Source organism: Microtus oregoni, unplaced genomic scaffold, assembly GCF_018167655.1.
Source record: "Microtus oregoni isolate MIOR12 unplaced genomic scaffold, Mior012 000055F_ref0000237, whole genome shotgun sequence".
Taxonomy (NCBI): domain Eukaryota; kingdom Metazoa; phylum Chordata; class Mammalia; order Rodentia; family Cricetidae; genus Microtus; species Microtus oregoni.
In genome coordinates this window covers 7,610,741-7,634,825 of record NW_024543831.1, presented here as the reverse complement: position 1 = coordinate 7,634,825, position 24,085 = coordinate 7,610,741, and the positions used below count along the sequence as shown (strand labels likewise).

General features: G+C 42.7%; 3 protein-coding genes across 5 annotated transcripts; 1 reads left to right on the top strand and 2 right to left on the bottom strand.

The window, feature by feature from the left end:
* Positions 1-1,729: 1,729 nt before the first annotated feature.
* Positions 1,730-10,392, bottom strand: Pih1d2 (PIH1 domain containing 2). Its single transcript, XM_041638376.1, has 6 exons — positions 10,271-10,392; positions 9,061-9,264; positions 8,329-8,452; positions 6,112-6,357; positions 5,082-5,347; positions 1,730-1,864 (listed from the first exon to the last, which is right to left on the bottom strand). The coding sequence occupies exons 2-6, from the start codon at positions 9,235-9,237 to the stop codon at positions 1,730-1,732; spliced, it is 948 nt and encodes a 315-aa protein (XP_041494310.1). The 5' UTR covers positions 9,238-9,264; positions 10,271-10,392.
* An 88-nt stretch (positions 10,393-10,480) lies between these two features.
* Positions 10,481-22,602, top strand: Nkapd1 (NKAP domain containing 1). Of its 3 annotated transcripts, none has more exons than XM_041638378.1 (6): positions 10,481-10,615; positions 12,288-12,364; positions 15,699-15,799; positions 17,549-17,698; positions 18,638-18,691; positions 19,824-22,602. In XM_041638378.1, the coding sequence occupies exons 2-6, from the start codon at positions 12,296-12,298 to the stop codon at positions 20,326-20,328; spliced, it is 879 nt and encodes a 292-aa protein (XP_041494312.1). In that variant the 5' UTR covers positions 10,481-10,615; positions 12,288-12,295; the 3' UTR covers positions 20,329-22,602. The 3 variants fall into 3 exon arrangements, with proteins under 3 accessions (XP_041494312.1, XP_041494313.1, XP_041494311.1); XM_041638379.1 differs by having other exon boundaries at positions 10,612-11,180; positions 19,827-22,602; XM_041638377.1 differs by lacking the exon at positions 10,481-10,615 and adding an exon at positions 10,618-11,180.
* Positions 22,524-24,085, bottom strand: Timm8b (translocase of inner mitochondrial membrane 8 homolog B). The gene is made up of 2 exons (XM_041638383.1): positions 23,930-24,085; positions 22,524-22,913 (listed from the first exon to the last, which is right to left on the bottom strand). The coding sequence occupies exons 1-2, from the start codon at positions 24,011-24,013 to the stop codon at positions 22,746-22,748; spliced, it is 252 nt and encodes an 83-aa protein (XP_041494317.1). The 5' UTR covers positions 24,014-24,085; the 3' UTR covers positions 22,524-22,745.

Sequence of the window (24,085 nt, the reverse complement as noted above, 5' to 3'; positions counted from 1 at the left end):
TGTGTTGGGGGCAAAAGTAGAGATTCAGGGCTGGAGAGATGGCTCAGTGAATAAGGTGTTTGTGGCGAAACCTGGGGACCTGATCCTTGGAACACACATTACATTATAGGAGAAATCAAACTGCAAGTTCTCTCATCTCCCTATGTATGCCTTAGCATGTGCATGCAGGTACACACAATAATAAATGTAGAAATGTTTTTAAGAAGGTAAAGAGTCATGTGATTGGGTGGGGGCATGTTTTTCTTTTCTAAACAATTGAGTGATACTATATTCTTTTAGGAATTATTTTTTATCTGATAAGTTTTGCCTGCATTCCTTGTTTAGTACATGCTTACAGTGAGTGCCCCTGGAGACCAGAAGAGGGTGATGGGTCCTCTGTGACAAGTTAAAGACAGCTATCAGCAGTTATAGGGTGCAGGGAACTGAACCCAGGTCCTCTGGAACAGCAGCCAGTGCTCTTAACCCCCAAGCTATCTCTCCAGTCCTAGGTAGGGACATTTTTTAGGAAATATGACTGTGTTAATGAAGGCTTTTCAAGTGTATTGGAGGATGAGGATATTAATTCATTAACTATTGATTTTAGGATATCAGAATTTCTGAATATATATTAGCCTTTTACCAGTACAGTTCTAGTGAAAGTCATATTCCAGAAAATTATATATATATATATATATATATATATATATATATATTTATATGTGTGTGTCTGTATATACATACATACATGCGGGTTTCTCTTTCTAACAGCCGCTCTCGCTGATCTGTAACTCTCTGAAGACCAAGCTGGCCTCAAACTTACAGAGATCTGCTTGCCTCTGCCTCCCCAGTGCTGGGTTTAGAGGTGTGCATATCCAGCTTATATGTGTTTTCTTAATGTCACATTACATGGTTATGAGGTGGCTCAGTTAGGAGAGTCTTGACCACCATTTGTGAGACCTGAGTTCAACCTTGAAAGGGCAAAGGGGTGTTTAAAGTTTGCTCTGCCAGAACTGGAGAGATGGCCCAGTGGTTAAGAGCACCAATTGCTCTTCTAGTGGTCCTGAGTTTGTCAGCTCACAATCATCAATAGTGGGATCTGATGCCCTCTTCTGGCATAAAGTCGATAGAGCACTCATGTACATAAAATAAATAAAGTTTGACCTGCCTGTTGCTGTCCTTGCATATAAATTGGGTAGATGGTACTTTATTGACAGCTTAGAAATGAAGATGAAAAATGCACTGGGGAGGCAGAGGCAGGTGGATCTAGGTGAGTTTGAGGCCAGCCTGGTCTACAGATAGCATCCCAGGACAGCCAAGGTTACACAGAGACCTGTTCTGAAAAACAAAAAAGGAGGAGGAGAGAGAATGTTGCTTCATTTCTATAGAAGGATGTACTTGCCTGAGTCAGTTATTTTTTTTCTCACTTAGAGATGCATATGTTTTCCTGTGTGCAGTTGTCCTCCAAATATTCTGTCTAGCCCAGACAAGCCCAGGTCAGACAGAAGTCTAGCTGGTAGACATGGATATTACTGTATTAGGCCCTGTATATTGCTGTGTGTGGTGGCACATGCTTTAAAACCAGGAAGCAGAGGCAGGCAGATCTCTATGAGTTTGAGACTAGCTAGGGCTACACGGTGAGACCCTGTCTCGAACAACAACAAACAAAAACAAATATTCTTTACCCCTGCCCACAGTGTAGGTCCTATAACTGACATGAGCTGTAGCAATGAAAACACCAAATACACTGCTTTTATGCCAGTGGCATTGTAATGAATAATACAGACTTATTTTTGACAAATTTTGCTGTCGTCATTTCTGTATTAATCGATTCTGGAAGATTCAGGTATAATCGGTACTTCTCAGAGACCTCAATCAATAAATCAACCTAAAAATTAAAAAAACAGATTTTAAAATCATGACAGTAGACAATTGCACCCTGAGAGTTATGCCCGGGAACCACTACGTCCACTCATGTCCAGACCTCACGCTGCCATAGGACCTGCAACAGTTGCTGCCCGGATTCTTGAGACTTTGGTTACTAACAGGACACATCAAATGTTAACTGGTAACAGCACCGGAAGTAGAGGGTTGCCGTCTGAACATTGTGTTGCTGTCTTCAGGATTTACTGTCAGATGGCAAGGAAATGTATCTGAAGGGTAGTGATCCATGTTTCATAGTGATAATGCCCTTAGTGAACCTAGCCTGATAATTTTGAAGGCAAATAAAGTATCCTGCTAATTTGTGCCTTTAGTAGGGAGAAATAGAATATTATTAATATGTGCTTCTTTTTTAAAAAAAAAAAGATTTATTTATTTATTTATTATGTATATTGTGTTTGGCCAGCAGGCCTACCTGCAGGCACCAGATCTCATTACAGGTGGTTGTGACCCACCATGTGGTTGCTGGGAATTGAACTCAGGGCCTCTGGAAGAGCAGTCAGTACTCTTAACCTCTGAGCCACCTCTCCAGCCCCTAACATGTGATTCTTACTGGGTACATTTCATAAGGCATTGCAAAGAGGAAGTCAGCACAGACAATAGCTAGTTTATATGCAGCCTCCCGATTATGAGACTTGAATCCTGAAAAATAAATGGAATTCAGAAAAAATAAAATTAAGAAATTGCCATTAGCTACAATGGCTGATTGAGACAAAGGACAAGTGGCATTTGTTAAAAAGCCTCTGAGTGGGCTAGGGTGAATGTCAGTCAATCCTTACATTTGACTAAGATGGCAGCAGTTCAGCTTAAAGACACGATGGTGCCATGATGGAACATGTTATTTTATGTATTAGCCTAAAACTTAATTTAAAAATAAAAGATAAAGTTTAGAGAAGCTAGTCTTGAGAAAGAATTGTGGACAAAGCAATGACTGCCATCAAAGAAACAGTTACAGTGGGCTAAAAGGAACTGCCTTCAAATTCTTAAAGCATCGTTCTGGCCCCCAGCATTCCATAAGCAGGTAAGCCACAGAAAGATGCTGAGCACCCAAGAATGACATTCTGTGATATTCTTTTTATACATATTCCCAGTGTGGATGCCGAAACTGGAAAAACTTGCCCCAAATAGAGCTGTATATTAGCCAGCCATGGTGTAGGAAGGTAGGTAGTCAAGGGGCCGTCTCAAGGGATCTAAAGAACATCCTCCTCCTCCTTGCTGGGCCTTTCACAGGATTTGCCTGCTAGGATTTCAGGATTGCTGCTCCCGTAACTAGACTGTGGGGGTAATTCCTGAGGTGAGACTTTGCTATAGTTGTTCTCTCACCAGAGAGTGGATAGGATTCACAGTAGATTAGTTGTCTTGACATGTTGTTAGTCTGATTTAAAAGGGGAACACAGGCCAGGCAGTGATACTACATGCCTTTAATCCCAGCATTTGGGAGGCAGAGGCAGGTGGATCTCTGAGTTCGAGGCCAGCTTGGTCTACAGAGTGAGTTTCAGAACAGTCAGGACTACACAAAGAAACCCTGTCTTGAAAAACTGGAGAGAGGAAGGGAAGGAGGGAGGGAGGGAGGGAGGGAGGGAGGGAGGGAGGGAGGTTGTGTTGTGATTAGGGTTGTTTTCCTCGATCTGCCAAGGCTTTAGGACATCCCAATTGTTTGCTCCTCTCCTGTAAGGTAAGAGAAGCCCATCCATCCCTGCAATAAATACATCACTTTGTGTGATTCCCAGACCTACTGCTGTCTTTGCTTTATGATGTTCTTGGGCCAATGGGGTGCAAGTAGAAGTTCTATATAAACATGGAAGTTTTAGGTCATTACTTTGGGCAACTGTTTCTGTTTCTCCCCCACCACGAGAAAGGCATTATCTCAGAATGTACAGTTAATTGGGCAGAGCAGGCCTAGCTAACATGCAGCCTGAGAAAATTACTGTAAGGCTCTGAAACTTAGGAATTTGTTCCTAGTGTAGCATAACATAGACACAAATGTACTGTACAGTTGACCCTCCATCTGAACAGTCTACATCTGTGAATGCAGCCTACCTTGTATTGGAAAAGTAGTTAGGCTACAGTGAGCACTGCATCTACACTGAACATGTGTACTGTTTCTTTCTCATTATTCTCTAACTGATAGAGTCAGACAACTTGGCCTGGTTTGGATGTGTTTGTTTGGCACAGGGCCTCTCTACACAGCCCTGGCTGTCCTGGATACTATGTAGACCAGGCTGGCCTCAAAATCACAGTGATCAGCCTACCTCTGCCTCCTAAATGCTGGGTTTAAAGGTGTGCACCATCATGACTGACTATATTTGGATTTGAGTGCATAGAAGTGCTATTAGGAGGCACTGGAGCCATTAGAAGGTGGCACTTAGTGTGAAGTATAGCGATATATCATTTGTAGCCTAATAAATAAAGCTTGCCTGAAGATCAGAAAGTAAGACAGCCCCACTGGTCAGCCTTACAGACAAGGCAGTGGTGGCACACACCTTTAATCCCAGTAGCACACTAGTTTGCCATAGAAACCAGGCAGTAGTGGTGAACACTTTTAATCCCAGCACTAGAGAGGAATATAAGATGGGAGGAGACAGCTCTCACACACAGTCTCACTCTGAGAGTCCAGGAGGCAGGATCGCCATTTTGGACTGAGGTTGAGGTAAAAGCCAGTGGCTGGCTGTTTTGCTTTTCTGACTTTCAGGTTGAACCCCAATTTCTATCTCTGGGTTTTTATTAATTGTGCTACAGTGAAGTCTTTGAGTCATTCAGGGTACTGGATTGTGGGACCCTGGACCTTTCCTATCTCTCCCTGGCCTTGAGTGAAGGGTGGTTTGCTTTGTCATATATTCCTGTCACAATGGGCTTGATATTTCGGACACAGGTCTGAAAACAGTTATCTAAACAAGAATGGAAGCTCTGAGATTATGACCCTAACAAATCTTTTCCCCTTAAAGTTATCTCATGTGTTTGTTATAGTTATACAAAGTTGATGCACAGTAAAATTTCCATAGCACTAGCATTCAATAGTATAAGTAACTTCAAGTACATGGAGGAGGTGCAAATCTTAGTTGCAAACAATAAAGAACTGGTCATCAGTGCATCTTATCTGCGTGAGTTCTGTAGGCAACCCCCTAGAGATGCCACAGGACCACCACAGTGTCGGTTTAACTTACCTCAGAAACACTAAGCTCACAGAGGGAGACTGAGTCAATCCCAGGTAACTCGATTTTTAGTTCAATTTTCAGAGGTTTCTCATTCTGATCCTTCACAATCTTTAATTCATAGGCTGGTTTCTTAACCTCCACCTGGATTTCTGAACTAGAAATCTCCTCTATGAGACACCGTCCTTTGCCTGATGCTTGTTTTTTGTTCAGTAGCACCTGAGGAAGGTGATTTGGTTCACTCACAGTACTGCCTCTCATCATTTCAAGAGTATTTTCTTTATGGAAAAAAAAGGAGGGGAGATACAAAATACCATCAGGTTGTGAGCATGAGCATAGGTGGTGTTTACAGAGATGGTTGATAAAGCTTCGATTAAATTTGTTTGGATTTAGTTCTAACACACCTGAAGCAGAGCTGGGCATGCGGCTCAGTGGAAGTCGCCTAGCATGTGAGGCTCACCTGGATTAGGTTCTGGCACAGCTAAACAGGCCCAAAATACCCAGAACGTCAAGCCAAATAAATTTGCTTGGAATTCTACAAGATTTTTACATCATTCTGGATACTCTGATGTTTCTAATAATGTATTTTTCTCTCTTTAACTTTCTTATTCTTTTAAGATAGAGACTTCTGCTTTGAAAAATATACACGGGTTACAAAAGCAAAATCTGACATCTGTCCCAACTGCCTGTTTCCAAATAAACACAGAGGTTTACATGAGTTATAAAATGGGCAGCAGATAGCTCAGGCTTATTACTAGCTAACTCTTACACTTAAATTAACCCACATTCCTTATATATGCACTGCCATGTGGTGGTAACTTTATTAGCATGGCACGTTCATCTCCTGCTCCCTCTGCATTTGGCTGGCGACTCCTCACTCCCCCTTCTCTTTCCCATCATCCTTAGTTTGGTCACCTAGCCTATACTTCCTGCCTGGCTACTGGCTAATTAGCATTTTATTAAACTAATTTGGGCGACAAATCTTTACAGGATACAAGAGAATTATTCCACAGCAGACATCAGTTTATTTTTGTCCACTTACCTGTTCTCATTATCTCTTTGAAGCCTGTGAAGTCAGTTTTAATGCCCGTCAGATTTTCCTTGGTTCTCTGAATGTTTCCTTTTATGCTAAAACTAGTGACACGGTATGAACGTGCAAGTGTGAACTGGAGTCGCTCCTCAATGCAATGCATGGCCATTTTTATTAACTGATCTTTGATCCCTTGGTCTTTTTCTGCTGCTTGCAGAACATCAGGATTGTAGGCAACATCAATGACTGTATATGAACCTGTGTGTCGTTCAGAAGAGAGTTTGTTTCTTTAAGAGTTTTTGTCAGGCAGTGTACTACCCATATTAGTAAAGTTAGAAACTACAAATCCCTAGAGATTTTTAGAGCAATCACAGCAGCATTGTGTTAAGCCAGCAGTGGCTGCTGCAGAAAGGAAGCTGACACAAAAGTACCTGCAGAAGAGATACAGTTTATTAGGAGACAGGGCTTTGAAGTGAGATGAGAGGAGAAGCCTCAAACAAGAATAATGCAATAGATGGAGATCTAAGCACGATGGGGCCTTACGGGAACTACTGGCTTCCCTTAAGGCTTAGAGAGGAGCGTCTTAGAATAAGAATGAAAAGTAATGTGGGAGAGAAGGCTAGCTACCATCAGAGAGGTGGGGACAGGATAAGGGGTTCTTCAAAGAGCAGCTGCTAGGCACTTCCATGAGCAAATCCCCTTGAGGACCAATCCAAAACACAAAAGAAAAAGTTGATAACATTTTAGGAATGACAGTAATGTTCAGTTGGAAGCTCCAGCTCACCCTTGCATGATCCTGGAAGCCCTATTCTTGTCTCTTTTTTTTTCTCTAATTCCCCACCCACTCAGAGAGTCTCTGAACAAAGAAAAAGTGCCAAAAAGCCCAGTTTGGCATTCTTGATGGGTAATACAGCCTCCTTCCCTGAAGCTGGCAGTACCCACGTCCCAGCCCAAACACTCAGCTTTTGACTATACTTGGGCACAAATTCAGCTTGTGGCAGACACCTTATCACCCCACGCCTACAATCTATAAAGTCTCCCTGCTTTTGTTTGTGGGTATGGCTTCTCTGGCCTTGATCTCTGAGATGGGAGAATCTGCCTGGGAGTTGCTTTGCTCAAATAAACTTGTTATACTTTTTCAGTTCAGCTTGATTTGGCTTACTGTGTTGGTGGAGAAACCTATTATGGGGTGGGAGCAGAAAATCTATTAAGTAAGTTTTACATCACATAATTACTTCAGGGTTGGAGAGGTGGCTCAGAGGTTAAGAGCACTGACTGCTTTTCCAGAAATGTCATTTCAATTCCCAGCAACAATATGGTGGCTCACAACCATCTATAATGAGATCTGGTGCTCTCTTCTGGCCTGCAGGCATACATGCAGACAGAATACAGTATACATAATAAGTAAACAAATAACATCTTTAAAAAAATAATTTACTTCAGTATAGTGTACATGACATCATGAAACAGCCAGGTAAGCATGAATTGAAAGTTGCCAAGTTACAGCACAGACTGATTCTTTTTATTTTATGTGCATTGGTGTTTTGCCTGCATATATGTCTGTGTGAGCATGTCAGATCCCCTGGAACTGGAGTTACAGACAGTTGTGAGCTTCCATGTAGGTTCTGGGAATTGAAATGACGATCTCTGGAAGTGCAGTTGGTGCCCTTAACCACTGAGCAGTCTCTCCAGCCCCCACAGACTGATTCTTAACTCTGTCTCAGAGAAAGATGCAGGGAGGCATGGCCAGATTCAGACTGTAGGATCTGCCCTATAAATGCCAGCCCCTGTTCTAACATATAATATACCCTAAGTCCCTATTCTATGTTGGCATTTCTATGTGGGGTGAAAACATCATATTATCAGAAATCATATTAAATGTACATAAATCATACTAATTTATCATTATTTTTTTAAATATTTATTTATTTATTTATTTTGTATACAATATCCTTCGTGCGTGTATGCCTGATCGCTAGAAGAGGGCACCAGACCTCATTACAGATGGTTGTGAGCCACCATGTGGTTGCTGGGAATTGAACTCAGGACCTTTGGAAGAGCAGGCAATGCTCTTAACCACTGAGCCATCTCTCCAGCCCCCTAATTTATCATTATTTATATTAACACCAAATGAAATGTTTTACTTAAAATGTTTTTGCCAAGTAGAAGGTGGTCTATGAATATGTTCAATAAAAAAAATCCACATATGCTTTCTCTAATTCTGTATACCTGATGCCTCAGAGAAATCCTCTGGTCTGCCAACACTTATAGACACAGGATGATTGGCTGACTGGGGAGCCGGGATCCTTTTCCATTGACACAGGTTGATAAAGAGTACTTTTTCTTTTGGTTTCTAGAAAATGAATAATTTTGATATTGTCAGTTTTTTAAAAACGAAATTTGGCCTGGCGGTGGTTGTGCACGCCTTTAATCCCAGCACTCGGGAGGCAGAGGCAGACGATCTCTATGAGTTTGAGGCCAGCCTGGTCTACAAGAGCAAGTTCCAGGACAGGCTCCAAAATTACAGAGAAACCCTGCCTTGAAAAACCAAGAAAAAAAAAAAGAAAAAAATGAAAATTGGTAACATCCTGAATGCAAGTCATCATATTTTTTTCAGGCCTTCCCATTGCTAGGCAATGGTCCTTGCACATGCACTATCTTGAATCTATACACATATAAAATGTAATAAAATATTTTTTAAAAATTAATTCATTATATCACCATTTTCTGCCTAACAGGGCAATAAGGTCTCATTTGGCTATTTCTGAAATACCTAGTGTGAATTTCTCATTTTTACTCCTTCAGTGAACTCTTCCACACTGTTTCATTTTCTGCTTGGAGAGGTGATTTTCCTAAACTTCTCTTGTGTTAAAGTAGCACTAGGGAAGGCTGAGGTATCGTCTGGTTATCCTGGAGTGGTTTCATTGGACACCCATCACTCGTCACACCAGCCGTACATACTAGGATCTTGGTTTGTAGGCAGAGCTGTGGTTCTGGGTCGACACACAGCTGTTTTCCGTCCTTCAGCTCCTGCTCGATGAAGTTCCTGTAGCGCTCAGGATCATTTTCAGCCAAATCATCCAGCATATTCCAGAACTGAGAAATCTGGGTGAGAAGTCCCTTTGAGGATGCCCTCATGACTGGAGATGAGATAGGCTCTAGAACCTGTGGGAAGACACGAGATGACTGTGGCTATGGCTTTACTTCCTCTTTCAGGGAAGGAGGAAGGCTTTTGGAATTGTTTCGGGGACGTTCTCAACTGTCCTTACTTCCTGTGTGTAAAAGATTGCACACCCACCCACTCTGCTTTCCTTCGGTTCTGGTTCTTCTACAGTCTGTAAGTCTAACCACTTCCTAAATTCTCACATTGTACCTGTGCCTCTCTCTGGTCAACACAAACACAGAGGGAGCAGAGAGGTCTTTTGAAGTATTGTTTTTCCTGGTGATCTTGTTCCAAGTGGATATTAGCTTACTTGGTGCCTCCCAGTCCAGATATTGTGTGTGTGTGTGTGTGTGTGTGTGAGAGAGAGAGAGAGAGAGAGAGAGAGAGAGAGAGACAGAGACAGAGAGACAGAGAGACAGAGACAGAGACAGGGGAGTTGGAAGAGAAAGAAAGAAACACGTAAAGTCACACTAATCCTTAATAGAGTAATTAAAACTAGAACACTGAGCAGGGCATTGGTGATGTGTACCTTTAATGTCAGCACTTAGGAGGAAGTGGCAGGTGGATCTCTGTGAGTTCGAGGCCAGCCTGGTCTACAGAGCGAGTTCCAGGACAGCCAGGGTTACATATTGAGATCCTACCTCAAAAAACCGGGGGTTGGGGGTGGAGGAGGTAGGGACACTGGAGCCAATATGCTTAAGTTCTTCCTAACTCCAGGCAGCTATGCGGCCTTGAGCAAATAATGTGCACACACACGCACACACACACCTATTCTTCTCAAAATGAAGATGAGGATTAAGAACGCTAATCCTAAAGCTGGAACACTGGATAAATACTATGTGAGAGTAGTACTCTAAGATCGCATCATCTTCTTCCTCCCGCAACGGAGAAGTGTCCCAGACGGTCCAGAAAAATTTTAAAAAGAGGTTTAGAGTCTTCAAATCATGTATTAAGGTTAGATTCAATAAACAATGAATACACAGTTAATTCAAACGTGGGGGAACCCACCTCTTCACTCCGTTTGGAGACAAACCGCGACTCCCGTTACCATGGTAACCAGGTCCGGTACAACATCTAACTGCGTCCGGGGAACGCAAAGTAGAGCTGTGTCTCTATATTCAGTTCCGGGACCTTTCCTCCAGTGCCGGCCAGGCTCCTCGGCCGGGCCGTCCCGCTTCCCTCTCAGAAGAGAGCCGGCTTCCTTCCTGAACCTGTCAGCCTCCCCGGCGGCCCGCGAGCCCGCTCAGTGGGAGTAGCCCGTGGGAAGGAAGCGTTTCTCGGGAGCACGACTTCCGGCCCGGAAGGAAGCCGCCGCCTTTTCTCCCACCCCGCCACGCGAGGCTGCGGCGCACGGTATGGGTGTGTTTGTGTGTGTTTGTGTGGGGAGGGCGTTTCGAGGGAAGGCTGCCGGGAGCGCCGAGGCCGCGGCGGGGCAGGGAGCCCGCTGACAGACATGGGGGTGTTTTTTCCGACCTCCCCTTGGAAACCTCAAGCTCCCCCTCAGGCACCCTAGACAGTTCCCGGGTCCCAACGGAAGGCCACGTCCATGCCCCGTGTCTCCGTTCTGTCCCGGGAGTGAAACCGAGCCGCCGGGCGCTGTCCCAGCCCAGCGAGAGCGGGGAATGCCCGGCTCCGCCGGCAGGCCGCGTTCCGCGCCTGCGCCCGTGCCCGCTCTGGCCTGGGTCCCGCAGAGAGAGCCGCCTGGCGGGCTCGGCTGGGGGAAGGCAGCCGTAGCCTGGGCCTCGGGTGAGGGCACTGTAACCGGTGGGAAGGCTGCGTTTTCACGAAGGACTCGGGTGAAGCTGCAGAGCTGCCTTTCAGCCCTGACTCCTTGGCTTCCTGGGTCGGAGGAGATCTTGTAATGGAGTGGTTCTTCGTCTCACACTAGCAAGATGCCTGATTTCCTCAGGATCGAGGGGTGAGTGAGCATCGGGACGGTGGCACCAAGCCCCTCGTAGCTACACATGTGAATATCGTTGTCTTCTGGGTTTTGGAAAGTTCCAAACGATGTAGGAAACAAAATTTCCTAAATAGAGATATTTAGGACATTCATTTTTTTTAACGTAGTTTTTATTACTGTTGACAAATGTGGTGACCCACAAATCTAGATGTTTACATAGCTGCAAGCTAATTTTAGGGAGTTTGAGATTTGATTTCTAGCCTGGACACTGACATACCTCCTTTGTCTGGGTCTGTTCGGACTGCGGGCGAGTTACGGCTTTAAGAATCTTGATTTTCAAAATAGGAGTGGGAATATAGTCCAAACTCGGGGTTCCCCATAGATTCAAACAACAGCCAACTGAAAATGGGGACTCGGACTGCATCTGTACTTATCATGTACAGACCTTTGTCCCCTTTGCCATTGTTTCTACTGTGCATAGTAACATTCACAGAAGATTTGCACAGTTTTAGGTGTTATAAGGAATTTGGATACCCCACCCACCCTAAGTGTGGAAGTGCATGCCTGTTCTCTCTGTTGGGAGGTGGAGGATCAGGACGATCAAGGCTAGCTGAGGCTAGTTACAAAGTCACAAGTTAAAACATAGGGGAGTGTAGTTTATATGCAAACATTATACTATTCTAAATGAGAGCTAAGCACCCTAGGGATATTTTGTATGTGTGCATGTATATGTCACTGGGGGATGCATCCAGGGTGCCTCTTGTGCTAGGCAAATGCTCTACCATTGAACTATATCCCCAGCCCACAGTTGGACTTTGTTACTTCAGGGACCCTAGACCCAATCCCCCGTGGATCTTGGGAGACTCCGTGACTCTGAAAACAGAGAATTGTGAGGACTAAATAAGATGGTGCTCATAGAAGCTGTTTTGAGCAGCCTTCTGCAGTTTTAAAGACTTTACGTTATCCTCTGTCACCCTTACTAGAATCACTGTATCGTGCATCTTAACGGGGAAAGGAAAATCTGCCCTTAGCTTCTGTGTCTTCTAAGTTCAGTGATTTTTTTTCCTTTTGTCTCTTTATAATGTAATAAAAACAAATTTATTGCATATTATTGATTCATTTCAGATTAAAGAATGTCACGGGTTCCACTGGGGAAAGTCCTCCTGAGGAATGTCATCCGGCATACAGATGCTCACAATAAGGTAAGCAATACAGTCGAGTTACTTGTCAACATTTCTTGAAGGCCTACTGTAAACTGTGGATTATGTTGAGAGATAGCAAAGATATATAAGAAACAATCATTTTGAAAAGTACTATATCATGAAGATAGTTACAAAATGCTTTAGCGCACCAAGGAAAGAATAAAGAAATCTGCCTTGGGAAATGAGAAGGATTTCACAGAATGAGTGGTATTTGAGTTGCTGATATTTGAACTGGTTCTTGATGAATAAAGTTTCCTGGATGCATCGTTTTTGATTGAGAGACTATGCACTAATGGAGGGCAAAATATTGGCCTGGTGATGCATTGTAGTTGTAATACCTCATACATGCAAAGTCTTTCATTCTATCCCCACCTCTTAAGCATTAATTATTTGGGGCAAGAAATTATATGCATCTAGAAATATAAGATACAGGGTTACTGACAGAAGATAAGGCCCAAGTGGCAAATTAGAGTTGTTTTTATAAAACTTAAGAGATAAACTTTCTCTTTGGGGCAATAAGGAAGCCATCAGCGCGGAGTGGTATCTTACATGTTTCATACGTGTAAGTGTTGTTTTACATCTTGAGGGGATGAAATGGTATGACTGCCATATGTTCAAAGCCAAATATGTGCATCTAGACAGATGATTTTGTCAGTGTGGTAGGAAATGGAAGATGGAGGGAAGAACTGGGGACGATGATTGGGTGACTGACGTCCTAGGTGAGTGGTGCTGAGGTCTGGATGGGGGCATAGCAGGGATGAAGAGGAACGCAGGCCGATAGGATGGTGGTGGCAAGAGTGGAATCCAGGGTGCCACCTTCTGTGGCTGGGTAGGTGGTAACTAAGGGACAAAAAGGAGAAAAGGACAAACACGGGAAATGCAATTAGTTTGGTTTTGAATGTATTTATGATAAAGAACTTGAAGTTGAAAACTAAGTCTTGGAAGCAAGAAGAAAGATTGGAGCTGGATTAAAAGTTTGGGAATTTAGACAGTCACCCAAGAGTGCACCTTAAATGAAAAGGACAGACCCTTGTTCAGTTTTCTTCAGCAAATTGCACTCCTGGCTTGGTCATTACTAACATGGTCACTGTCATATTACTTAAGGTGCTGGGTACTGGGGATTGAACCTAGGAGACAGGATCACCAAGTTTGTTTCTAGCTGATCTTGGTCTCACTCAATAGTCCAGGCAGGCCTTGAACTTGTTACTAACCCAGTAACTATGATTACAGACCTGTGCCTAGTTGTTACCTGAGTTTTTCCACTGTGGATGCAGATATAATAGTACCTATGTTACCTGTATAGTTGTGTTAATTCTACTTCTAGTTGTATTGAAACCTTACATTTAAGAGTGACAGCTAAAAACAAGATAATCTTGCATAGGTTTAACCCATTTATGCAGGAGAACTTAGAAATAAAATTTGCAGGCTGGAGAGATGGCTTAGTCTTTAAGAGCACTGTCTGTCCTTCCAGTTCCCAGCAACCACATGATGCTCATAACCATCTGTAATGAGATCTGTCGCCCTCTTCTGGCCCGCAGGCATACATGCAGGCAGAACACTGTATACATAATAAATAATTTTGTTTTGTTTTTTGATACAGGATTTCTTTGTGTAACAGTCCTGGCTGTCCTGGAACTTGCTTGGTAGACCAGGCTGGCCTCCAGCTCCCTGAGATCCACCACCTGTCTCTGCCTTGCAAGAGCTGGGATTAAAGGCGTGAGCCACCACCTCATGGTTATAAATAAATCTTAAAATCACTTATGTTTTTTTCCAGTCAGTTTTCTGTTAATTATGTTATTTTGTTTCTGACAAGAAAAATTTTTTTCTTTTTTTTTCAAACAGGGGTTCTCTGTGTAATAGCCCTGGCCATCCTAGAATTGGCTCTGTAGACTATGCTGGCCTCGAATTCACAGAGATCTGCCTGCCTCTGCTTTCCGAGTGCTGGTATTAAAGGCGTGCGCCACCTCTGCCTGGTCTGACAAGAATTTTAATGTGACCCAGGTATGATGGTACAGGCCTGTAATCCCAGCATTTAGGAGACAGAGACAGGAAATTTGCTTAAGTACATGGCTTGCCTGTTCTATATAGTGAGAAGAAGAAAACAAACAAACATAGAGGGACTGTTTTTGCAGAGGATCTGGGGTTTGATTCTCAGGTCCTACCTGGCAGCTCACAACTATCTGTAACCTAGTTCCAGAGAACCTGATACCCTCTTCTGGCCTCTGTGGGCATTGCGTCCATATACTACACAGACAAAACATTCATTTACATAAAGTTAAATAATACAGATGTTAAAAAGCAAAACAAGATGGGGTGGGAAGATGGCATAGGTTAAAGCATTTGCTATGTAAGCCTGATCACCCACATCTGACCTCTGGAACCTATGTGGAAAGCCAGATGCAGTAATGAAAGTATATAATTGCAGTGATCCTACAGCAGGATGGGGGTGGGGATGGAGGAATGGGCCAGAAGCTTAGGGCCAGCTAGTGTGGAGTAAATAGTGTAGCAGCAGAAAACAAGAGAGCCCCTGACTCAATAAATGGAAGTCAGGAACCAACTTCAGAAAGTTATCTCTGACCCCTGTATGTGTGCCCTTTCTCTGTATGTGTGCCCTTTCTCTTTCTCTTGCTCTCCAACTCTCATATGTACACAAAATTAGTTTATGTATCCATCCATCCATCCATCCTGTTTTTTTTTTTTTAAATGTAAAAAGAGACCTTGCCTAGGGAATTTATAGACCTGTCCCTGCTGGGCCTTGCACACAGGCCTATAATCAGCCATTGAGGGAGGACAAGGCTAGGCTGGAGAACCACAAGTTGAAGGACTGCCTAAGGTTTTGTCTCAAAACAATAACACAAAATAATTCATCATTAAGAACAATAAAAAAACAAAAACAAAGAGGCAGGGGTTGGGAAGGGGTACCAGGCCAGTGGTAGAGTGTGTACTGCACTGAGAAAGAACAAAATTAAGAAACCCTGTCTTTAGCTAGGCAGTAGGGACACACACCTTTAATCTCAGCACTGCAGAGGCAGGGGGATTTATGAGCTCAAAGCCAGCCTGGTCTATAGAGTGAGTTCTAGGACAGCCACAAAGAAACCCTGTCTTGGGCGGGGCGGGGGGGGGTCAAAACCTGTTGCTGCGTTATTTTAGATTTACTGCATTGGACTGTTTAGTCACTTAAAACTCCTTAGAGAAACCAGAATTTAGTTTTTAGATCATAGCCCAGTCTGTACCCCATAGTTAGGGCAGATTGTACCTTCAGCCAGTTCTTTTTCTGTAATGCAAAGTGCTATTTTTAGTGACTTATTTTTGTTTCCTTTTTGAAAATGTCTAGATTCAGGAGGAATCTGACATGTGGAAAATCAGAGAACTAGAGAAGCAAATGGAGGATGCTTACCAGGGGACCAGAAGGAACATGGTACCCAGCAGCTCAAGGTAAAGTGTGCCTCTGATAACCAAAAATAACTCATTTTTTCCAGAATTACTAATTTTAGCTTTAAAACATTCTAGTATGATAAGGATAGATGAATTCAGTTCAGCAAATCAAACCTTCCTTATTTCTTAAGTTTAGGTCCAAGCATAATAATGGCTGTGATAACATGCATATATTGTACTATTTTTTCTGTGATTTTTCTTTTTCTTTTTCCCCAAGACAGGGTTTCTCTGTGTATAGCCCTGGCTGTCCTGGAACTCTCTCTGTAGACCAGTCTAGCCTTGAACTCAGAGATCCGTCTGTCTCTGTCTTTCAGATGCTAGGATTAAAGGCATGAGCACCACTGACCAATTCTCTTTTGACTTTTCAATACAGGGTTTCTCTGTATAGCCCCAGCTGTCATAGACCAGGCTGGCCTCAAACTCAGATCTGCTTCCCTAGTGCTAGAATTGAAGGCATATGCCACCACCACCACCTCACTTTCTACACTAATTTTCAATGGTGAATTAAAAAATTCTCCTTGGACTACTGTAAATGTTTAGGTTTTATGGATTCCAACCTTGTCTAATAGCTTTTAAGATTTCCTACTGGAGTGTCTTTTTTCTTTCTTCTTTTATCTTATAAAAATTGTATTATTTGTTGGGCATGGTACCTCATGCCTTTAATTTTAGCACTCAGGAGGTAGAGGCAGATCTCTGTGAGTGAGGGCAGCCTGGCCTACATCCAGGCCAGCCAAGACTACAAAGAGAGACCTTGTCTCAAGAAACAAAAACAAAACCAATTTGTTTTATTTATTGTGTTGACAACTTTGTGTATGTGTGAGTGTATATGGGTGTGCCAGAGTGCACACATGGAAGTCAGAGCACAACTTTCAGGAATCTGTTTTTATTACTGTGGGTTCTAAGAACTCAGGTCATCAGGCAAACACTTAGCTACTTAGCCCTCTATCCATCCCTGGAGTCTTTCACACTCAATTCAGTCATTCATACTGACTGCCCTTCCTTTAGTCTTTCTATTAGACCTTTGTAAAAAGTATTTTATTCATTATGGTTCTCTGTCTGTTGGTGACTGCAGGGGCCAGAAGAGAACATTAGATCTCCTGAAGTTGAGTTATGGGCAGCTGTGAGCTCCTGGCATGGGTGCTGGGATTTGAACTAGCATCCTCTATAAGAGCAAACGTACCCTTAACCACTGAGCCAGCTCTTCAGCCCTAGACTTCTTTTTAAAGGCCACATTTACTCACTGTTTTTGTTTATTGAGTGTGGCCAGGTGTGGTGGCACATCTTTAATCCCAGCACTAGAGAGGCAGAGGCAGGTGGATCTCTGGGTTTGAGGCCAGTCTGGTCTACAAAGCGAGTTCCAGGCTGTTACATAGAGAAACTCTGTCTTGGAAAAAAAAATTGAGTGTGAGTATAAAGGATTATGTAGGCTTGACTGTGTTCTTTGGGAGGTGTAGGATGTATGAATAATTAGGAATATCTTTAGGGCTTCATATGCCCTTAAGTATAGGAAGTAGGTATGTGAGATAGGTCATAATCCTGATTTCTAAAACTACCTTGAGAAATCACTAGAAGAAAAGGAATTCCCAATCAGTGTGTCTGTGGAGTATGTGGGCTTTGGTGATTAGAGGCTTAGTATGAATGGTATCAGTGTGAGGTGGTGCAAAGTATGTTCCATAAATTTTGTTTATAATATGAAGTGGCATCACAGATTACTTTTAAATATAAATGTTTATGTTTTTTCATTTACAGTCGGATGAGAAGTGATGGTTTTGATGAAGAAAGTCAGAGAGACTACGGGAGGCCAAAAAATGAAATTTCTGGGGCCCTGGAAGATGATTTTCTTAAGGCTAAATCCTGGAACAAGAAGTTATATGAGTATGAATCCAACATGCCAGACAGGTTTGTGACTACATTCTTATGACCCCTAATGATATTTGGCCCGAATATGTCTGTCTGAAAATTGTCCTAGGGTTTGAGAGATGGCTCATTGGTTAAATCACTTATGCTCTTGCAGGGGACCCATGTTTGGTTCCCAACACTTACAAGACAACTTATAGCTGTCCATAACTCCAGTTTCAGGGGATCTAACACCCTCTTCTGAGCAATGTGAAGGCAGGCATGCATGCAATACACATATACAGGCAGGCAAGACAGTCATACACATAAATATAAATAGTTCAATACATTGTCCCCATGAAAGCTTGTAGGTGAGTATAGCAGCAGTATTACAATGGCTAAGAAGTGAAATCCAGATGGCTGTTTCTGATGAATACATAAACAGAATATAGGTTTTCCATATGGTGGAATAGTTCTTGGTGGTAAAAGGGAATAAGAACTAATTACATATGCATAACCTTGAAAACTTTACAAATGGTAAAAGAAGTCAGATACAATGGTCACATGCTCTATGATTCCGTTCTGTGGTGTGTCCAGAATGGATAATCCATAGAGACAGATTAATGCTTGCCTTGGGCTACAGGCTCTGCACTTTAAAAGAGCAACTTTCTTGGCATGTGAATCACATTTCAGTAAGTATCTTTAAAATGTCCCAGAGTAGATAACATGTTACAAAGTAGTTTTGGAAAAGGATTCATTCTAAAGAGTTCTTAGTGTCTCCTAAAGAACAAATGTAACCTTTTAAGTGAACAGTACATCCTGTGTCTGAGTTGATAGTATAAAAATATAGAGCTGTTTCCAAGGTATTGTGTGGTTTTGCTTTGTCCCCTTTTCCTTTGTTCTCTGTGTGTATGTGTATTCATGCAGTCCAAAATCTAATTTTAATTTCCAAAACTAATATGCATTGCCTCATAAAAATGTATGTATTGTGTCACTTTACAGATGGGGTCACAGTGGTTATAAAGAGCTGTATCCTGAAGAGTTTGAAACAGACAGGTTGGTAAATATGCTTTTCTAGAAAAACAAAACCAAACACCTAAGGTGAATGCAAAATTGTGCCATAAATAAGAGTTCCTAACAAAAGATTTATTTGCCCTTGAAAATATAACTAGAACCTGGAATATATGGCTGTAGGCCCAGCGGCTTAGGAGCCTGAGGCAGGAGAGCTGCTTGAGTCCAGGAGTTTGAGGCCAGCCTGGGACATAGTGAAATCTTGTCCCCAAAACAAAGAAAACAAGCGGAGTTTAGTTGGGAGGCAATCCTTATGTACCTTTCCTGATTGAAGTTTGATATTCTGTAAGTATAAGGGCTTTAGAAACTACTTAGATAGTTTTTATTGTCTGTCTGTCTACCTACCTGTCTTCCATATTCTATTTTTTCTTATATACCCAATACCTATTAAAATCTTTTCACTTTAAGGATGTATCCTAATTGTCAGGATCATGCTTGTGTTTTGGGGTCACAGTGGCTCTGATAGCCCAGGTGGCTAGTAAATGACCACAAGGCTGGTAACTAGACCAGGGGTGATTCAGGTCCTAAGTGGGACAGCGGAACAGTGAGGAATTTCATTTTTCATTTCATTCAGAATGAGATGCAATTAAAAACTTGCACATTGTTTCTGGAATTGAGCATAGGTGAGAGGAATCAGAGAAAATGAAACTATGGATAAGGGAACGCTGGTGTTGGTATTTCATATGTTACTCAGTATGGCAGATCAGGAGTTTGGTTTGTTGACAGGATTTTCTATAGCTCAAGATGGCCTTGAACTTGACGGGTAGCCAAGAATAACCTTAAACTCCTGGCCCTCCTGCCCCTACCTTCTAAATATTGGAATTAGAGGTATATACAAGTATGGTTAGCTTAAATTAGGATTTTAAAGCTGTGGAAATAAAGCATTTGTGAGAATAATAAAATAGAAATCTCACAGTAACACTCTCAAGAGTTCTCATACTTACAAACTGGGGAGATGTTCTTGCTTCTGCTTTTGAGTGCTGTGATTATAGCTGTGCACCACCCCCCATACCCAGCTCAAAGGTCTGATTTAAAGTTCAGATGTTACTTTAGTGCAGAATATTAAATATGTATATTTTCTTCCTCTCATAAAAATTTTATCTTTACTTTTCTTTAGTAGTGACCAGCAGGACATTACCAATGGGAAAAAAACATCTCCCCAGGTAAAAGCATCTGCCCACGAATCCCACAAACATAAAAAGTCAAAGAAATCCCATAAAAAGAAGCAGAAAAAACGGTCCCACAAAAAACAGAAGAAAAACAAAAAGGAAGCTATGGACACAGCAGCAGATTCCTCAAGTGAATTCTCAGAAGAAACTGGAGCTTCTAGTACCAGGAAAAGGAAGCAACCACACAAGAGCAAGAAAAAATCCAGGAAAAAGTCTCCTAAAAAATCTTTACCTTTAGGGGGAGAAAGGGCTACTTCCCAGTCAGATGATTCAGCAGCTAGCAGTTCTGAGGAAATCGAGGAAAGAGACACTAAGAAAACCAAAAGGAAAAAGAAAGAGAAAAGAGTTCATGTTCCTGTGGTTAACCCTGAAGTACCGGAGAGGACGAGCAAGCGCAGGAATTGGAAAGTGGCTACAGATGCAAGGTCTGCTGAAAGCTCAGAAGATGACTAAGTGGGAAAGCAGCCATCCTGCTCCCACGGACTCTGGTTGTCTGCAACTCTTAACAGTGGGGTTTGCTAGTGACTCCTTCAGCACAGGAGTCAGAGGTCAGAGTTGTCCTACCACAGATACCTTTTTTCCTATTTCAGATTGTTAATCTCCATCCCCTTTTGTTGTTAATAGGGAATCTGGTATTTTGTTAAGGTTTCTTGAAGAGATTATTTTTTGCAATTAATCACTTAGGGTAGAATATCTATACAGCAAATTAAAGAACCCAGAAAGCTGATACCAGTAATGATCTGGGTACACCAATTGGAATGTTAAATTTGGGGGGAATCAAGGGTCTGGGATGAAGAAAGGACTGAAGTAGTGCTAGATAGAATAGTTTGACAAGGAAAACTTGCTATTTATACAGGAGGTATCCTGACTTCAGCTTTGGTGCTTTGATTCTTCTATAGTTGGGCCCTACAGGTATCTAATTTACTTAGTGAGGAAATGGGTATAAGAACAAACCTTTTCCCTTCATGGTAGGATCCACAGATGATGACTAAGTAATGTAGGGTTTTCTGCCTAATTGCCCTGCTGGTCAGGGTCTACAGCGACATTGAGTATAACCCAAACATAACAGTAACTGGATAGTAATTGGTTTTCTAGTTCCATTGCTTTATATTACCTGAAATGGGCTTGCGTTTGAAATTATTTGTTCAGTTGTCCTGTCTATCAAATGGTAAGAATTAGGAAGTAGTCACATTGCCAGTGATGCTTTCAAAGAGATTCAGAGCAACAGCCATCTAAATGTTTTTGTTTGTTTTTTTCTTTTTGCCAAGTTGGGGATTGAACTGAAGGCCTTGCATATACTAGGCAAGTGCTCTACCACTGAGCCATACCCCCAGCCCTATTTTTTCTTGTTTTTCGAGACAGGGTTTCTCTGTAGCTTTGGAGCCTGTCCTGGAACTAGCTCTTGTAGACCAGGCTGGCCTCGAACTCAGAGATTAGCCTATCTCTGCCTCCCAAGTGCTGGGATTAGAGGTGTGTGCCACCACCGCCCAGCTTCCTTGTTCATTTCTAATTCTATTAATGAATTTTATTTTCCCTGAAACCAGATGAATCAATTCCAAAATGAATCACACTCTCAGGGACAGACCCAGTTCTTCCCAGTCTGACTTTGTGTTATGATTATCAAGAACATACTATTTCCCCCTGCTATACTGTGATCCTGATAGTAAAAGAAACCAAAATACCACTGAAAAGTGGCTGGTAGTTGACTTTTCATTAAGAGGAAAGATAAGTGACGTTGTCAGGGTTTTTATTTTTGAGGTTGTCACTTTTGGTACTGAGTAGAAAGCACAAAAGCTCAGACCTAAGACTGGGTCATGGTTCTGCCACTGATTGATGAGTTCTAGAGCAGGTTAAGTTAACCTCCAGGCCTTACTTTTGCATGTGTAATACAGAAATACTTCATGGTTAGCATGAGACACCAGCAATAGAACACTACTATGCTGACATCCCATGAAGTAGCATTTTATAGTTTAAATTTGTGCTCTTTATGAAACATACTTCTAATAAACTGCTTGTTTTTAAAACACAGTTGGCTAGATGTGCCCTAGCCCTTGATTGAGAGCAGGTGCTACCTTTTGGGATATTGAGACTTTGGTACTCAAATGTTTATGTTCCATGAGACGCTTTTTTTCCTTGGGTTTAATGGAGGTTAATGGGAAGAGAGTCTAGTTACTACCTCATAACCTTCTTGAAGCAAGTGAAATCTTTGTTGGAAGTAGTTTTGTGTAACAAGAGTACTGATTCTAAGCACGGTCTCAGGAAGATGGTCCTGCAGAATAAGGCACTTAAAGGAAGCTGGTTTTGTTTGGGTCTTGACCTTTACCGTCCTCCCATACTAACAGGCTTTTCTCTTCCCCAAGGAATGCACATTTTGCCTGATGATTTTTTTACACCTCCCCCAACCATGTTCATCTTTTCTCGGTCACATAAGCAATAAAATTGTTTTCTGTTCTAAACCTTTCTTACCCCTAAACTCCCTTCCATGCCTTAGGCTTTGATGGTTTCTCTAACCCCCTTACGATGGCTTAGGGTGGCTTTTCAAAACCCATGATCTCCCATTTGCACTACCAGCCATGAACACTTTTTAGTGTTCTGTCAATCAGATCTCTCTATGCTGCGTCCTAAACCGGGACTTAGAAGAAAAAGAATTGGAGACTTAACATTTATTAACTGGTGTTATACAACCTGGAATTACTGAATTCCAATAAATAAAATTTCACTTTTGGACATTTGATCTGTTACTTTTTAGCACCAACAGACTTAGTAACTGCCTGATGCTAACCTGATAACATTGACCACTCTTTCTCCACTGGCCATTCAATCTGCTCAGTAACAAGTCTTTTGGGTCTTCCATCGTTCTGAGGTATGGCCTACTGTCCTCCTTTCTGTACAATCTGGGCAAACCGACCGGTGATAGCAAGAGTAGTGTCAATGAAGCGGTCCACGCAGCTAGAGAGGCAGTTTTCAGTGCGGGAGTCTAGCCGATTTCCTGGCTTCTCAACACACTTATCCCAACATAGTTCCATGAAGTGATGCACCTAAGAGGAGAGAAAAAAACCTTAATCTTTGGGGTCTGCAGATACCTTATTTCTTCTTACTCTGTGACTTGATAAAAACCACTTTTAATAGCATATCACAGGATCACTTCTGGGTCCATCTTGTCACTAGTAATTCCTCTCCTTATACACAGTGAATTCTCATTAGAACGCATACTTTCACAATTCTTTTTTTCTTTTTTTTGGTTTTTTTCGAGACAGGGTTTCTCTGTGGCTTTGGAGCCTGTCCTGGAACTAGCTCTGCACAATTCTTTTTTTCAAGCCAGGGTTTCTCTCTGTAGCCCTGGCTGTCCTGGAACTCAGCTTTCTGAGTGCTGGTATTAAAGGCGTGTGCCACCACCTCCTGCCCACAGTTCTCAAAGCAACTAGCATTATTAATGGGAAGAAGTCAGGATACTAATTTCTCCAAACCGAGCATAGTTTGGGATCTATGGGCACGTGGTAATATTACTTGGGAAGCTAAGTACTAAGTAAGCAGTCAGTTCTTGATAGGAAAGCTATCAGTATTTCCAAGGTCAGAAACGGTTAACACCCTGGCTTGAAAAACACCTTAAAACTCCAAACTCTGTCCCAACCAAGTCTACACTGACTGTTGCAGCGCTCACCTTTATCTAATTATGGTGATCACTTCCAAATACATCACAAGATCCAATGCTGAGAGGCAGCGGGCAACAACGAACCCAGAACTCAGGGTGGGGAGGGGTGTCTTCCAAACCGGCCCTTGAACCCCAAGGTCAGAACAGAGATTCCGAACGTCATTCCGGACCAGTGGCCGGGTAATCTGACCTCCTCTGTCGCCCAAACCTTCCCCGTGCTTTACACTTCATTCCTCCCACGCAGCGCTAGCCTCCTGGACACCGAGCACCGTAGGTCACCAGGGCGGGAGGGAGCACCCGGGATCCAGCATCGAGTGGGCCCGCTGTGCCGCAGGGCCCAGAGCTCCGCGGGTGCCCGGGGCCTGAGCCTCACCCTCCTTTCCTTGTTCCTCATTCTCGTACCTGCGCAGTGAACTGCGCCTTCTGCTGCTCCGCTGCCACCAGGCGCTGTAACTCAGCTTCGTCTGCTTCTCCTAGTTCGGCCATTGTCAGCGTGAGTTACTTCGTTGGTGTGCGCACGCGCGGTAGCAGCGCACCGCCTCCTGTCTTCCGGTTCAC